Source organism: Cicer arietinum, chromosome 2, assembly GCF_000331145.2.
Source record: "Cicer arietinum cultivar CDC Frontier isolate Library 1 chromosome 2, Cicar.CDCFrontier_v2.0, whole genome shotgun sequence".
Lineage (NCBI taxonomy): Eukaryota > Viridiplantae > Streptophyta > Magnoliopsida > Fabales > Fabaceae > Cicer > Cicer arietinum.
Genome location: NC_021161.2, coordinates 10,178,820 through 10,193,461, shown reverse-complemented (window position 1 = coordinate 10,193,461; position 14,642 = coordinate 10,178,820). Strand labels below are relative to the sequence as shown.

At 27.3% G+C, this 14,642-nt stretch overlaps 2 protein-coding genes across 2 annotated transcripts; one reads left to right on the top strand and one right to left on the bottom strand.

Annotated features, from left to right (window-relative positions):
* Positions 1–694: 694 nt before the first annotated feature.
* Positions 695–6,607, top strand: LOC101496157 (uncharacterized). Its single transcript, XM_004490001.4, has 5 exons — positions 695–1,319; positions 1,418–3,138; positions 3,974–4,399; positions 5,001–5,200; positions 6,047–6,607. Exons 1-5 carry the CDS (start codon positions 1,234–1,236, stop codon positions 6,299–6,301), a joined length of 2,688 nt encoding a protein of 895 aa, XP_004490058.1. The 5' UTR covers positions 695–1,233; the 3' UTR covers positions 6,302–6,607.
* Positions 6,608–7,748: 1,141 nt separating this feature from the next.
* On the bottom strand, positions 7,749–9,949 carry LOC101495834 (large ribosomal subunit protein eL34). Its single transcript, XM_004490000.4, has 4 exons — positions 9,792–9,949; positions 9,600–9,679; positions 8,141–8,250; positions 7,749–8,027 (listed from the first exon to the last, which is right to left on the bottom strand). The coding sequence occupies exons 1-4, from the start codon at positions 9,868–9,870 to the stop codon at positions 7,934–7,936; spliced, it is 363 nt and encodes a 120-aa protein (XP_004490057.1). The 5' UTR covers positions 9,871–9,949; the 3' UTR covers positions 7,749–7,933.
* Positions 9,950–14,642: the final 4,693 nt, after the last annotated feature.

The window sequence follows — 14,642 nt, the reverse complement described above, 5'->3', positions numbered from 1 at the left end:
ATATAGGTAACTCTCTCAACATAAATTCAAATTTGAAATTCAAATTTGAGTTCATTATGTTATGCAAACTTAATCTCCAGTTCTCTACACTCAACTATGTGAATAAATATCTCTCTAATTCTATAAAAACTAAATTTAAAAATATAATTAAATATTCGTATTTTTCTCTCTCTTGTTTTTTGTTGTTGTTGGTGACATAATCACAAGGGTGGTTTTAAATTGTAGCTGTGGTCACGTTATATTCTTCAATTTTATACAAAGTTATATTCAATTAATCTTCTATTGATGTAATTATAATTATGGTTGTATAGAGATATAGAAAGCAGGAGATTTAATTTATACTTACACATGTATTGCTACATATTTAATCATAAATCATATATTTTTAACTCTTAAATGTTGTGACAAAACATGCACACACACAAAAAAATTGACAACTCATCGTCAAATTCATGTATAAAACTATTTTAAATCCACAATAAATATGAGTGAGAGTATATGTATATATATAAAATTAAACTAAAAAACACATATAAAAGTTGTTTATAACTTAAAAACAAATGAAAAATATATAAACTTACCGTCCATATCTCCTACCAAGTACCAAGCTAGTGAATATATAAAATTTTCAGTTTTACTAAGAGCATCCAATCCAACACACTTGATGACCTACTAAATCAAAATTCCAAACACCCCTTCAAATTCCAAGTTAAGTGAACAAATAAGGTAAACTACTTAAAGGGAATCGATTCTCTAAAACGTGTCAAACATAATAACCACTAACCACTTCATAACTATTGATACTAGAAACTTATTTGGCTACTATATAACAAAGTGAAAATTAAAATCCTCATTAGATTTTTTGTCTTAAAAAAAACTCTAATGTTGCTTTCTTTCCTTGTACATGTGTGCACAATCTTCTCCAACAATTTCGGTATTTTTGTCCAAAAACAAATTATTATGCCTCAAAAATCTCTACAAGTAAGAGGAGGAAGAGTCCACTTTTCCACTATGAATGTTTAATTTGATATTGAAATTTTTTTCAAGACCCACTTTTTCTTCTCTTCATACTCTTAACTTGGTTTTGGAAATTTCGTGGACATAAAAACAAAACCTTTTCAAAGGTTGGTTTGGATTGAATAAGGTAACAATACCCTTATTTGTACTTCAAAAAAAAACATTGGTTTCATCAATATATTATGTTTTTTTGTGAATGATTTTGTTCTCGAAAACATGTCTTTGCCTTTTGGTTCTATGAGAGTTTTCATCAGCAATTATGTGTTCCATTCGTTTGGATTCATACTCAGATACTTCTTCAGGTTTGGTGAATTTTCTTTTTTCTTTTTTGAGGTTGTTTATTATTTATTACTATTATTAGAACATGGAAAATGAGTTTTTTTATTCACTTTTTATTCAGATTTCTTCATTTAGGAGATACCAAAAAAGAGATCAATATTCAACAATCACAACAACTAAATGATGGAAACTTTCATGATTCTAAGATGGATGGTTTCTCAGAAGAGCTTGCTAATTTCCTTTTTTGGAGTGAAGAATTTCATGAAAGAGAAACAGAGTACTCTGTTTTCATGGATACCATTCATGAAGCAAAAACAGAGTGCTCTGTTTTAAAGGAAAATCATTCTGATTTTCATGAAGAAAGTGTGAAAACAGAAGTGCTTAGCAAAAACACTGTTTCAAAAGAGATTGAATCTCACATCCAATTGCATGTAGATGATTTTGATAGAGAAAAAGAAGATGGTTTGGTTTTTGTGGAGAGTGAGTGTGCTAATTTTGTTGTACATGAAGATAGTAACGAAAATGAAGGCGAAGAAGGAGAAGATTTTGTTATTATGGAGACTGATCCAAATGTTTATGAAACTGAAACAAAGAAATTTGTTTTAATGGATAATAGTTATGATCTATGTAATGATAATAAGAAGATAGAAGAAGAAATTGGAGAAATTTCTATTGATAAAAATGAAACAGAGTGTTCTGTTTTCATGGAGAATGTTTCTGTTGCAAATGAAGATGACAAGAACTTAGTTGAAAATGAAATAAGTGGTTCTTTTTATAAGGATGAAGGGTGTAATATTCATGATGTTAGTAAGAAAATTGATAAATTTCAAAAAGAAAACTATGTTTTCGGTGAAGATGGATTCGATCGCCATGATGATAGTAAAAGAGAAGAAGAAACAGAACAAGAAACAGGGGACTCTGTTTTTATGCAGAGTGACACTATAACAACAACAACAAGTAAGTGTGAATTCTTTTCAGGAAAAGATATAAGTTGTTTCATGGAAGAACCAACAAAATTTAGATTCAGTTTTCGAGAATTCTACGCGAGTCCCGACGTTTCATACAACGAGTTTTCGAGTCTTGATTTAAAGAAAGACATTGTACATGAAGAAGAAAAAGAGGAATCAATTCATGAAACCGATGATAGTCCTATTCGGTTCGAGAGCGAGGCGTTTGGTGGAACTGATTCATCGGAAGAAGATTATTTCCTTTTCAATGAAAATTCAGTGACATCTGATCCTGAGTCAGAATCATCTAGCTCAAGTGGTTTAATCTTGAGCAACATCAACAAAATTGATGATTCATTTTCCTATCATTTTCTTGGTGGTAAAAATGGAAGTGAAGGATTTGAGTCTGAGATTCTAAATTTGATTACAAGAGAGGAAAAACAATCTTCATTTGATGATAAAGTTTCAAACTTTGAAGTTCATGAGGCTTATTCTGAAAATGAGTATATAGAAATGGAACCTAAGATGAAGAAAAATGAAGAAACTAAGTGGGAAGATGAATTGAATGAATCAGAATCTGATGAAGATGATTTTGAATGGGAGCATGATGATTTAGTTGAACAGTTGAAGTTAGAATTGAAAAATTCAAGGCAAGGAGGACTTGCAACAATCATAGAAGAAGTTGAAGAAGATTTTGAAGAGAATGAGGAGGTAAAAGAACAAGAACAAGAAAACGAATTTACAAAAGTTGTTGAAGAATTTGAAAATCATTTGAAAATTGAAGAGAAGGTAGAATACATGGATCAAATGGATGAAATTGAAATAGTTTACAAGAGCTATGCTGAGAAAATGAGGAAACTTGATATCTTGAATTACCAAACCATGCATGCATTAGGTAAGAAGAACTAAATTTGCATCATTTTTGTTTTTTGTTAAATTTATGCAATGGAACATTTTTATTTATGCAATATCATTGTTGTTTTGTTGGTAATTTTTTCAGAATGTTGCTTAATGATATCACAAAACATGAAGCCTTGAGTCTTCACCATAATAATCATATATGTTTAATCAGAAGTTATATTTTTCCACTCTTATAAAATGTGGAGATTAAGTATTTTCTTGTCTAATTTCATAATCTTTTGTAATTTTTTCTCATGAATTTTAGTTACACTCCATGTATATTTGGATGGCAGTGAAATTGGTAAATCCACAGTGACAATGTGATTTTGTTGAAACTATAAAATACAACTTTAATTAATTTCTAAGTAGTTTGTAGTAATTTTACTAATCTCACAATGATTTCAAAGATGCACTCAATCACCTTGGAGTTAGAATTTTTTTAAAACAACTATTAGATATATTTTTTCATGGTGGGCCATTATGCCTCTAAAGATAACTTGTTTATTTATTTAATAATTAAGCTAGAGACAGTGACAAGTCTGCATCATGAATTTCAAATTCAATTCTTTAGCAATCTTTTTCCTATTCTTCATAGGTCTACTTTAAAGACATCAAAATCAGTGACTAAGATTTGTTCTTTTTTTTTTCTTTCTAATATTAAACAAAGCATGCAATAAAGTTGAAGAAGGAACCTTCAATATTACTTTAAAGTTTTGATTAGGATTGGTTTCTAATATTATACTCTAAGCAAAGAAAAAATATTTATTTAGCAATAATCATGTTTTTCCTTTGATTATCACTAACTCATTCAACTTTACCTTCAATTGTAGGTCTTCTTCAACTAAAAGACCCTCTAAAATTAATTTCAATACCAAAATCCACCATCTTAAATGCAAAGAATGGAATAATCTCTCACACAAATTTGTGGCCAAGAAAACCAACAAAGATCACATCTGACCCATTTCATAAAATTGTTGATGAACTTCATAGAGATTTGGAATTGGTATATGTTGGACAAATTTGTCTCTCATGGGAAATTCTATGTTGGCAACACATGAAAGCCATTGAGTTACAAGAATATGATTCACAAGGGTCTCATCATAGGTATAATCATGTTGCTGGTGAGTTTCAACTTTTTCAAGTGTTGATGCAAAGGTTCATAGAGAATGAGCCATTTAACAGTGGACCAAGGATTCAGAATTATGTAAAGAATCGTTGTGTGATTAGGAACCTCCTTCATGTTCCAGCTATAAAAGGTAACCAAATGAACCATAATATATGTGTTTAGTACGTAAAGTAACATCTTAGTTTAGTTTCTATATTTATTCTTCAATATGGTGATTTCAAAAGTTATGATAAGTTTATTCTTCGATAGGTGATCTCAAAAGTTATGATAAGAAAAGCGATATAATCTTTAAAAAAGAGTGTTGAAAACAAAGTGTTAGAGTGAATGTTGTTAACATTCACCATATTGTTAAATAGGATCACTATAATATTATAGCACAGTAGACTTTGAACAAATTATTGTTAGTTTTACGATTTTTTATTTACAAACTATTGTCAAAATAACAGCTATAGAAGCATTTAGCAATGTTATGTAGTATAATTTGAATAAACTATTATATTTTTATTCGTGATCGACGACCTTCTTTCAAAGATGGAATAAGTAAATATAGATGCAAATTTTCACAAAAAATAACCAAACTAAAAACTAAGTGTAGATACAATATTTTGTATTCTGAGTTATATTTCTTTTTACGAAACATTTTATAAAAACTAAAAATATATTTAGTGATTGTTTGTCGGATGCAATCATGGAGTGAGATGTTAATCTTTGTGTGTGAATGTGATTCATAGATGATATTAAAGGGAGTGAGGAGGATGCTATTACAAGTGGAAAGTTGCAAGATATCATCAAGGAATCAATGCGGATGTTTTGGGAATTTGTCCGAGCAGATAAAGATAATGGGAATGTGATTTCTAAGCATATTGGTTTTAATCTCAAAGACCCTGCAATTTCAGGTCTTCTAGTGGACATTAAAACACAACTACAAAAGGTGTGCTTTCTACTTAGACTACCACTTTTAATGTTGCCACTTGCATGCTTTCACTGTGTCTTTGCATTAGCTTGTACATACTTGGTTTTAAATTATTCTGTTTTGCAAATTTACTTTGCTAGTTTTGTAGTGACATTTAATTTAATTTTATATGAAAATTTTAAATTATATTGAGTTTTTGGGTTGGAACACATAGGAAGAAAAAAATGTTGAAAAATTGACATAATACCACAAATTATTTGTGAAAAGTTTCATGCAAGTATCTAAGGACCCATTTACTTTCCATATTTTTATTTTCACTTCAACTAATAAATAAATATAAAGAATATAGATCAAATATTTATCTCACAATTTTTGAAAAATGTATCTAACATTTTTAGAAATTTTAAAAATATCAAAACATGTTTCCGTTATTACTAAAAATACATTTTCTTAACTTCTCTTTCAGATTTTCATGAGTCTTTCACCTCCTTAGCAGTAATAATTTAAAATAAACAGAGAATTTAGTATATGAAAAAAAAAATGATTTTAAAGAGTAAATAGAGAGATTAACTTTATGGGTAGAAAATAGTTTACGAATAATTTATTATATCTCTAAAATTTGGTGACTAAATATGAGACACAGGTCATAATTTAGGGACCAAATTACACTTTTACTCAAAAATTTAAAATAAAAAATGGAGTGAAAAATAAAAATAAAAACTGCAGAAGTTATTATTTTCATGTCTAGTCAAAAAGTGCTTTTAAAAAGAAAAGAATTGAGACAACCAAACCATGTTTTCTTGCTCAAACATGATTTTTAATGGTGGAAAAAGTATCTAAACAATCTTGGATTACTTGTTGCAGAAGGATAGAAAGCTGAAGGACATAGTAAGAACCGGGAATTGCATAGTGAAGAAGTTCCAAAAGCACCATGAGGATCAACTTGATCATGAGCAATTGGTTGCTCAAGTTGGATTAAAATTGATTTCAAGAGTGGTAAACATGTCACAATTGAAAAAAGATCAAGTACTATGGTGTAGTGAAAAGTTGCAAAGAATCAAATTTTTGAGCAGGAAGGTTGTTCATGTGGAACCTTCTTTTTTGCTTTTTCCATGTTAATTAATTCAGCCAATTTAGAGATATAGTTTTTTCCACTTCAAATGATATATACTAGCGTCTCATATTTAGTGTCTGACGTGACTCAGATAATCAGAACTCAGATATGATTATCTCATCTCGAGGGAACTTATGGAAGAAAATAATTATATCCCAGTGTAAATAGAAAATAAAGATCTCATAACAATTCTCAGTTTTTGTATATATGCATATAGAACTGTCGAAGCTCTTGCTCATAATTCGTAGTCATCTATTCTAATTAATGGCATAAATAGAAAAGGTTGTGTAAAATCTCATCTATTCTTTTTATCTGTTAAGTCTCAGCTATTTTCCTTGTTATTTTTTCTCATAGTTATCTTATACACATTACCAGTTAAATTTAAATTTGTTAAATTTTTTCGTTATACTTTATTTATTTTTGTCTCATTTTTATATCTATGGTATTTTACATTTTTAAAGAGAGTGTTCAAATAGTATCTAAATTAAAACTGAAATGGACAGAAAAAAAAAATCAAAAAATGTATATTATATTTCATCATAGTAAAACAACATTGTCCGAATACCACTGACAAAATAACATTCATTTTAATTAATTAGTATAATGAATAAATAATATTTTTAATTAAATATTTGTTTTAATAAAAATAAGAGAGGGCTGTTGATGCAACCATCCACCTCATGTTAATAAAAATAAAGACCGACAATACATAGTACTAATATTATATGCAACCATCTACTTGCCTAAAAGTAGAATATTTTGAAATTTTCTATAAAAAAAATTAGAGATAATAAAAGAAATCCCATTATTTCATCCATTCCTATTTTTGTTTTCTTTGTCAGTCTTAACATTCAACAACGATAAAGTTTTAAAGAGGGCATGAATTTAAGTGAATCATTGCCGACCATTGCAAGCCCCATTCAGCACATCAAATTTGCAAAGTATTTAATTTGCAGGTGAGTTTATATTCAATACAAAATCTCCCTTATGGATCAGACAATTCAGGTTTAGGGACAAATTAGAATTTAAAGATTTGTACCGACCAAAATTAAAGGACACGTAATAATTGAATTTTAAAATATGATAAAAATATATATAATTCAACCTTTCACTTTCAACTTTTAGTCATTATTTAATGAGTAGAACAAGGATATTGTTCTACTCTAATATAGTTTAAGGTCTAAACTTGATCCAATATAAATTTATGGTTGGACCCCTAAGGGCTAAGTCAGACTATAGAATTAGCTCATGTTTATACACTGAAACAAGTATCTCATTTACCTTAACTACTTAAGGCAATGCAGACAGTTTTTCTTGATTGCTAAATTCAATTACTGTTATTTCCACGTGTTTCAAATATATAGCAAAGCAAAGGTTTTGTGCAGAGTCATACTTCAGAAATTAGTAGTAGTAAAACACATAAAGGAGAAAAACAATAAACCGTAGACAAAATTGACACAAACAAAACTGTATCATAATAGAATAGTTGCCAATGTTAACAATTGCTCTAGAATGAGTTTCAAACAAAACAATTAAACACAATTAACATGAGAAAAACTCTAATAAAATTTGTGATTTACTATAATCACTCAAACCTAAGAGTCATTCAAAAAGATCTCTCATTCTATGATGCAAAATCAGGCCTTAGAGGTCTGCTTTTCCTTTGACTTTTGAATTTTCAAGACCTTCTTGACAATCTTTTGTTCTTCAACCAAGAAAGCCCTAATGATCCTATAGAACCACAGAGAAACATAATCAAATTACACAAGCAATTAAACTAAATAACTAATTGTTAATTGCAAGACGTATAATAATAATAGCATTAAAAAGATGAGCATACAAACCTTTCTCTAACAGCACCTCCGGACAAAACTCCACCATATGCACGGTTCACGGTCCTACGGTTTCTAGACAACCTTGATCTCTTGTACTCAGTGGGCCTCAAGTGTGGAATCTGCAATTGTCCAGCATAACTTAAACATAACTCACAATAACCTTGCAAGTTCAAATAATCATAGGCAGACCAAATGGAAGAAACACATTATGCCTCAAATAATGCAAAAATATATCACATATGGAAAATCATACAAAATAGAAAACCCATTGTGCATTGTATATTCACATTATGCAATGCTAACAGGTGCAACGATTGACTGGTCAATGTTTATAAATTTACTAGAAACAAGTGCTCATAAATCATTCCAAGACAATGCAAAATAACAAACTATTAAATGAAACTTTCAAACTGTGTTTATAATAAGAAACACAGTAATATTGATTCAAAAACTGGTACCTTTTGGCTCTTGACCATATAAAGAGTAAAAGGTTATAAATTTCATGAAATAAACAGAACATGTCACTCACAATCTGAACCCAGTATTCCCATTACACCTAAAATAAGTATGATTGAATATCATTGACTTCAGCAATTAATATTTATCAAGTTTTGCATTCAAAGCCAAAAATTTATGTAGAACTTTTTTTCAACAAAATTTATACATTTCTATTGCTAATAATAAATATAACTCACTAAATATTTCAAATTTGAAATAAAACATCATCAAGATCACTAGCACAAACTAGTTGTCAATCAAACATTCATAACCGCGTTTACATGTTTGAAAATAGAAAAACAAATCAAACTCAAAGCTCAAAATATATCAAACTCACAGAAGTGGTAGGTTGTAAGCATTATTCAAGTTTTATAATCATTCTGATGCAGCTAAGAGTTTAATTGTTTTACATGGTCGTTCTACATTGTCAATGCATCAAAAACAACCATTTGTGTGATTTTTGAAGTAGCAATGATTATAGTCACATTCTTAATGAACTACCAATTATGTTTCATTGACTGTGTAAAAACTCTTAATAGGTTGGTGTATATAAATTAAAACATACAAATAAAATACAGAAGAAAATTCATCAGACACAAATATAAATCCAATTGGCCACACCTCGGCTCCTAACATGAAGCTATAATCAATTATTAATTTATAAAATACTATAATTATACAAAATTATGAAGAAGAAAAAACAGAGCCATGAACTTCGAGAACTTCAGAGCTTCTCCAGAACAAATTAATTGTCAGTTTACTTTTAAAAAAATCTCTCTAATTATACAAATTAATATCACATCGTACTAAACAATTGGCATACCTAGTCGCAAATGAAACAAGCAAAATCACAACCATCAAAGGACCAAGGCAAGGTACCATAAACAACAACACCAATATGATTAACTTCGAGCATTAAAAAAACAACAAAGTGAACAATCAAAAAGAAAAAGAAGGATAAAATGCATACCCCTTGAATTCTCTTGCCAGTAACGGGACACTTAGGTCCACTAGCCCTCTTTTTAGTTGTCTGGTAAACAAGCTTACCACCTACATTTCCAATAACGCAAATCAAAACTCAATCCAAAAAACAACAAAAGATAACAAATCTGAGATTCAGTATTGAAGAATTGAAAGAACAGTAAGAGAAATAGTAGATTACCAGGAGTTTTGACAACCCTGTGTTGATTAGATTTGGTGGCGTAGCTGTGACGCCTGCGATAGGTGAGACGCTGCACCATCTTCGATTACTTTGCCTGCCTATTTAGGGTTTTCAGAAGAATTGCAAGAATGCGCCGCGGAGAGGTATAAAAGAGAGCGACTCTATTCGATGACCTAAATCTAACGGTTTAAAATATACAAGGCCCATATACAATCATGCCCCACCGTTCGATGTATGCTATGTGTACTATTTAAAAAGTAAATTTTTATTTTATTTTGAGCGAGACACGGAATCTTTAATCTTCGACTAATCCTTATTTTTTTAATAATTCTTATTTTTTATAAATTAAATAATTAATTTTAACTGTAATTCTTGTATGTAGTCGTAAATGGTTGTATTATTTAAGTAGTAAAATACCCTTACCCCACGGATAAAAAAAAAAAATCAATTAAAAAATCAATTTCTTCTTTATGGTATAGATAAGAGGATTTGATTTATTTGAATTAATAATATTTAAATAAAATTAAAAATAATATATTTTACTGTTGAACATTTTCAAGGAAAATGTATTTGATCAAGAATATACTAAATATTGTAATTAATATTTTGTATATTTTTAAATATTTATCTCTTATAATTATATTTTTTTATGTATCAATATCTTTATCTGTATTTTCTTAATACTTATCAATAATAAATATTTGCTTCGTGTTTTTTTTATATGTATCAGTTATGAATATTATTTTGTATTATGTTTTATCAATAATAAATATTTCGTGTTTTTTATTTATATAATTTTTCTTATCGCCAACAAATATTTGTCTAATATTATTGTTATGCATCAATTATAAATACTCATTCCCTAATTTTTTTTAATATTTATCAATGATAAATTTTTGTCTTGTGATTTTTTATATTTAATACTAACAATTGAGTTTGATATTTATCCTATGTTTTTTTAATATTTTTTATATTTGTCCCATGTTTTATAATATTGAATATTTATTTCACATATTAAATTAATTTATTTTTCTCTAGATTTATAATTAGTGTTCAATATTTGTTATACATTTTTTATATCAGTATTGAAACTCTTCTAAACCATTACCTCAAAACTAAAGCACTTGATCGATTACTTGCAAAGCTATGTAAGAAAATATAAGAAAGTTGATTGAAGTTGGATTAAAAATGTGCAAGATAATTAATTCTATAGTTTTTTTATTGGAATTTGTTGACTTAAACTCTTTATAACGTAATAGCTCTTATCTTTGTAGCCTAATAGCCTAATACTTATTGTAATCACCGGAATTGAATTGATAACTTGATCTCTCTTGTAATCTTTTATACTATATGATAGATTATGCAAATAAATAATAATATATAACGTATATCAATTTAATTAAAGCCAATAATATGTATCGTGATTTTTCTTTATGATATCATTTTAATTAAAGCCTTATTTGAAAATTCAATGGCAATGGAGCAAACATGAGATGGATATGTCCCAAGATCTTGTAAAATTTCATAATTTATAGTATAAAGCACATCCAAAGACATATCAAAAACCACTTTGAATTCTGCATCTTTAGTCTTACGTTTGTCTAGTCTTTAGACCAATGCGCTTGCATATATTTTAATTCAAAATTATTTCCCACTATAGAATTTCACTGAAAAATATGTAATCAACATTTCTAGTTAATAGATATAAATAGTTCTACAATATGTTTTATTGGATATGTCCCCAAAATATAATTACAACTACACACAATATTATGCCAATTATTCACTTTTTACTTTGACAATTTGAAAAAGGAAACATATCACAATAAACCGTTTTGTGCATCATATATATCTCTTTGTAAACACATATTTTCGCTTTTAAAAAAAGAAACACAAAGATGATTAAGGAGAGAAACACACACTTGCAAAAAAAAAACATATTTAGATAAAAAACAAAAACAAACATTGAGAAGAATTATAGAACTAATCACCCCCAAATTAGAATTCTTGAATAAATCACCATCATTTGTAATAGTAAATAGTACAAATACAATACAATAATAACATATAAGGGCGGAAATTATGCAAAGTAAGAACCAAAATATAATCAACAAAGATACATGTGACATTAAATAATCAATTCTTTTTGGTTCTTGAATGAAAATGAAAAGATACTTTTTAAATTTTTTTTTGTTCTTTTAAATAATATAATTATATAAAATTCCACTTTAGAGAAGAGTTATTAGATTGTTACAATTAGTAGATAAATGCACGGACAAATACAATTTTAAGTGATTAAATATTAAAATTACTTTAATGTCCCTGATTAATGAACAATGATAAAATTAATTAGGACAATAATACACTTTGGCCATTGTTTTGTTTTTTAAAATTGATAAGATAAAGATATTTATTTATCCACCGGCTGCCATCAGTGAACGTGGACAAAGACAACAGTGCAAATTTCGTGTTAAAAAAATTTAGTCAAATATTAAAAATTTAATTAAACTATGTAAGAAATTATTGTAGAAAAACAATGTAAGAATTAATTATTACGTGCAAATTAATTAATATTTAGAAATATAAATAAATTTGAATGAGCGGATTAATTATCTCATGACGGTACTTCACTCTATCATATACTCTAAAATTATTATAGTTATTTATATGATAATTTATATATATTATATATGATTAAATACAGGTGTAAAAGTATTTTACACGGTGGGTTTATACTTTATATATGCAAATGATCTTTGCAAATAAAAATCACTTTAATTTTCGTCATTGTGAAAATTATTTTTTTCAATTTGACTATAACTCTTCCTTTCACTCTCTTTATCTATTATCTCTCATGATTAACAAGATCAAATCTGAAAACAATAATTAGATCTAAATGATGAATGAGACTACCCTAACAATAAAATTTTCTATTTGAAAGAAAATATTTTTATAAGGACTAAATTAAAATTAACTCCTATTTACAAGAAAATTTACTTCCACAATTAACTTTTACTCGTTAAAACTCGTAGTGATGTAATAATATAAATTAATTAATGAATTTATTTACTATACACCACCAATATAAATAAAATTTGTCTAAATATCCAATATATCATCATATAGATATTTGAGTAAATAATTTTACAAATTTCATGTAAATATAAAGAAGTATTTTATGTATTGGATTATTAGGTGCGACCAGTAAGTAGTCCTAGTTTGGATAAAAAAGTGTTTGTTCAACGACATAAATGTGAGATAACCTATATATAACTAATATATCATAGTTTTGGATATATCCTAGCTTGAATTAAAGATTATTGAAATAACAAATATGGTTATAAAGTCACACATTAGATAAACTAATAGGTAAAACAAAATATAAGTGAAAAACCTATACCCTTAGTATTTTAAGATTTTACAAATAGCCTATGTATTTTCTCTTAGCTTAATGTTAAAATCTTGTTTGCGTTTTAGGTAATATTTTTCCTCCAAAGGTAATTAAAGCGATAAAAAGTATAATAAAAATACATAAAAATTTGGTCAAATTAAAATTTTAAAATATAAAATATCACTTATTCAATTGCCGAAAATAACATTCAAACAAAAAATAGAATTCAAACTTTGAATCTCATATAATCTTCAAGTTGGCCGTAATAATCTCAATAAACCAAAGGCAAACCAAATATAGTGGCAAATAGACGATGACTAATTAAATTATTTAATATGAAAATTGATGAATCCTCAACTTCGATTTTGATTATATTTTAATTTATCATCTGATCATCTACTCGCATAAATGATATGCAAACAACCACAAGAAAAATAAACAAAATGAGTCATCATATTCAAAAGGATAAAATGAATAGAGTGTTATTATTTGAATACATTATCATCAACATAATAACCATATCATGCATATATTGAGATAAGATAGCACATATAACAATAAATTGTTTAATGCATGACAACACAAATCAACTAGCCCTTCAATATGGATCCCTATTATAGATTTATACGGTTAGAGAAATCAATTATTATACAACAAATTAAAGAATATGCCGAAGTAATTTTGATATTTAATAATTTAAATTTATTATCAAATTTTTTAACAAAATCAAATTTTCTTAAAGAAGTGGTAATTTTCAAAAATGATTTTTATAAAAAGTTTAGTAAAATAATTTTTCATTTTAATAATTTTTTGAAATTTTATTATAAAAAATTGGAAAAATTAGATAAAATATTTAAAGTAATATATTATATAAACTATTTAAACAAATTTTTTATTTAAATTTTTATTTTTAATTTTTTTAAAAATATTTTAAATAAAAAGATAAAATATATAAAAAAATCATTTTTTAGAAATCTTTAAAAATCTATAGGAAAACTCTCACTACCTTTAATAAACTAGTTAAAAATCTATAGAAAAACTCTCACCGCCTTTAATAAACGAGCTAAAAAAACAAATATCCACAAGGAATGAAGAACCCCGTTAGTAAAATAAATAAAAAAACCAACTTCAGTCAAATTCTTGCAACCGCGTACATTCTTGCTGCTGCTGCCATAGGTTAGTTACCATATTGTTACAATGTGTCCGAATTGATATGAATATTATTGGTTCAATTCATTCAATTAGACAAATAAATTAGTTCAATTAGCATAATACCGTTCAACTTGTAATTCAATTATCATAGTTATAGTTAATTCAATTTTAAAATAAGATTTTATAGCACCGACCGAAAGCGTGTTTATGTGTTCGATACTCAAATCTTGATAACATTTCAATTAATTCATTTTTTCAAATTATTATATAGCCTTGACATGTATGCGATAATGTCATGTACATTGTCT

Excerpts from the sequence above, each read along its gene's own strand:
- LOC101496157 (XM_004490001.4), top strand. The coding sequence starts at position 1,234 with ATGTCTTTGCCTTTTGGTTCTATGAGAGTTTTCATCAGCAATTATGTG. Across the intron at positions 4,400-5,000 it reads TCATGTTCCAGCTATAAAAG|ATGATATTAAAGGGAGTGAG; the intron begins GTAACCAAATGA and ends TGTGATTCATAG. Across the intron at positions 5,201-6,046 it reads TTAAAACACAACTACAAAAG|AAGGATAGAAAGCTGAAGGA; the intron begins GTGTGCTTTCTA and ends TACTTGTTGCAG.
- LOC101495834 (XM_004490000.4), bottom strand. The coding sequence starts at position 9,870 with ATGGTGCAGCGTCTCACCTATCGCAGGCGTCACAGCTACGCCACCAAA. Across the intron at positions 9,680-9,791 it reads CAGGGTTGTCAAAACTCCTG|GTGGTAAGCTTGTTTACCAG; the intron begins GTAATCTACTAT and ends TTGGAAATGTAG. Across the intron at positions 8,028-8,140 it reads GGAGGTGCTGTTAGAGAAAG|GATCATTAGGGCTTTCTTGG; the intron begins GTTTGTATGCTC and ends GTGGTTCTATAG.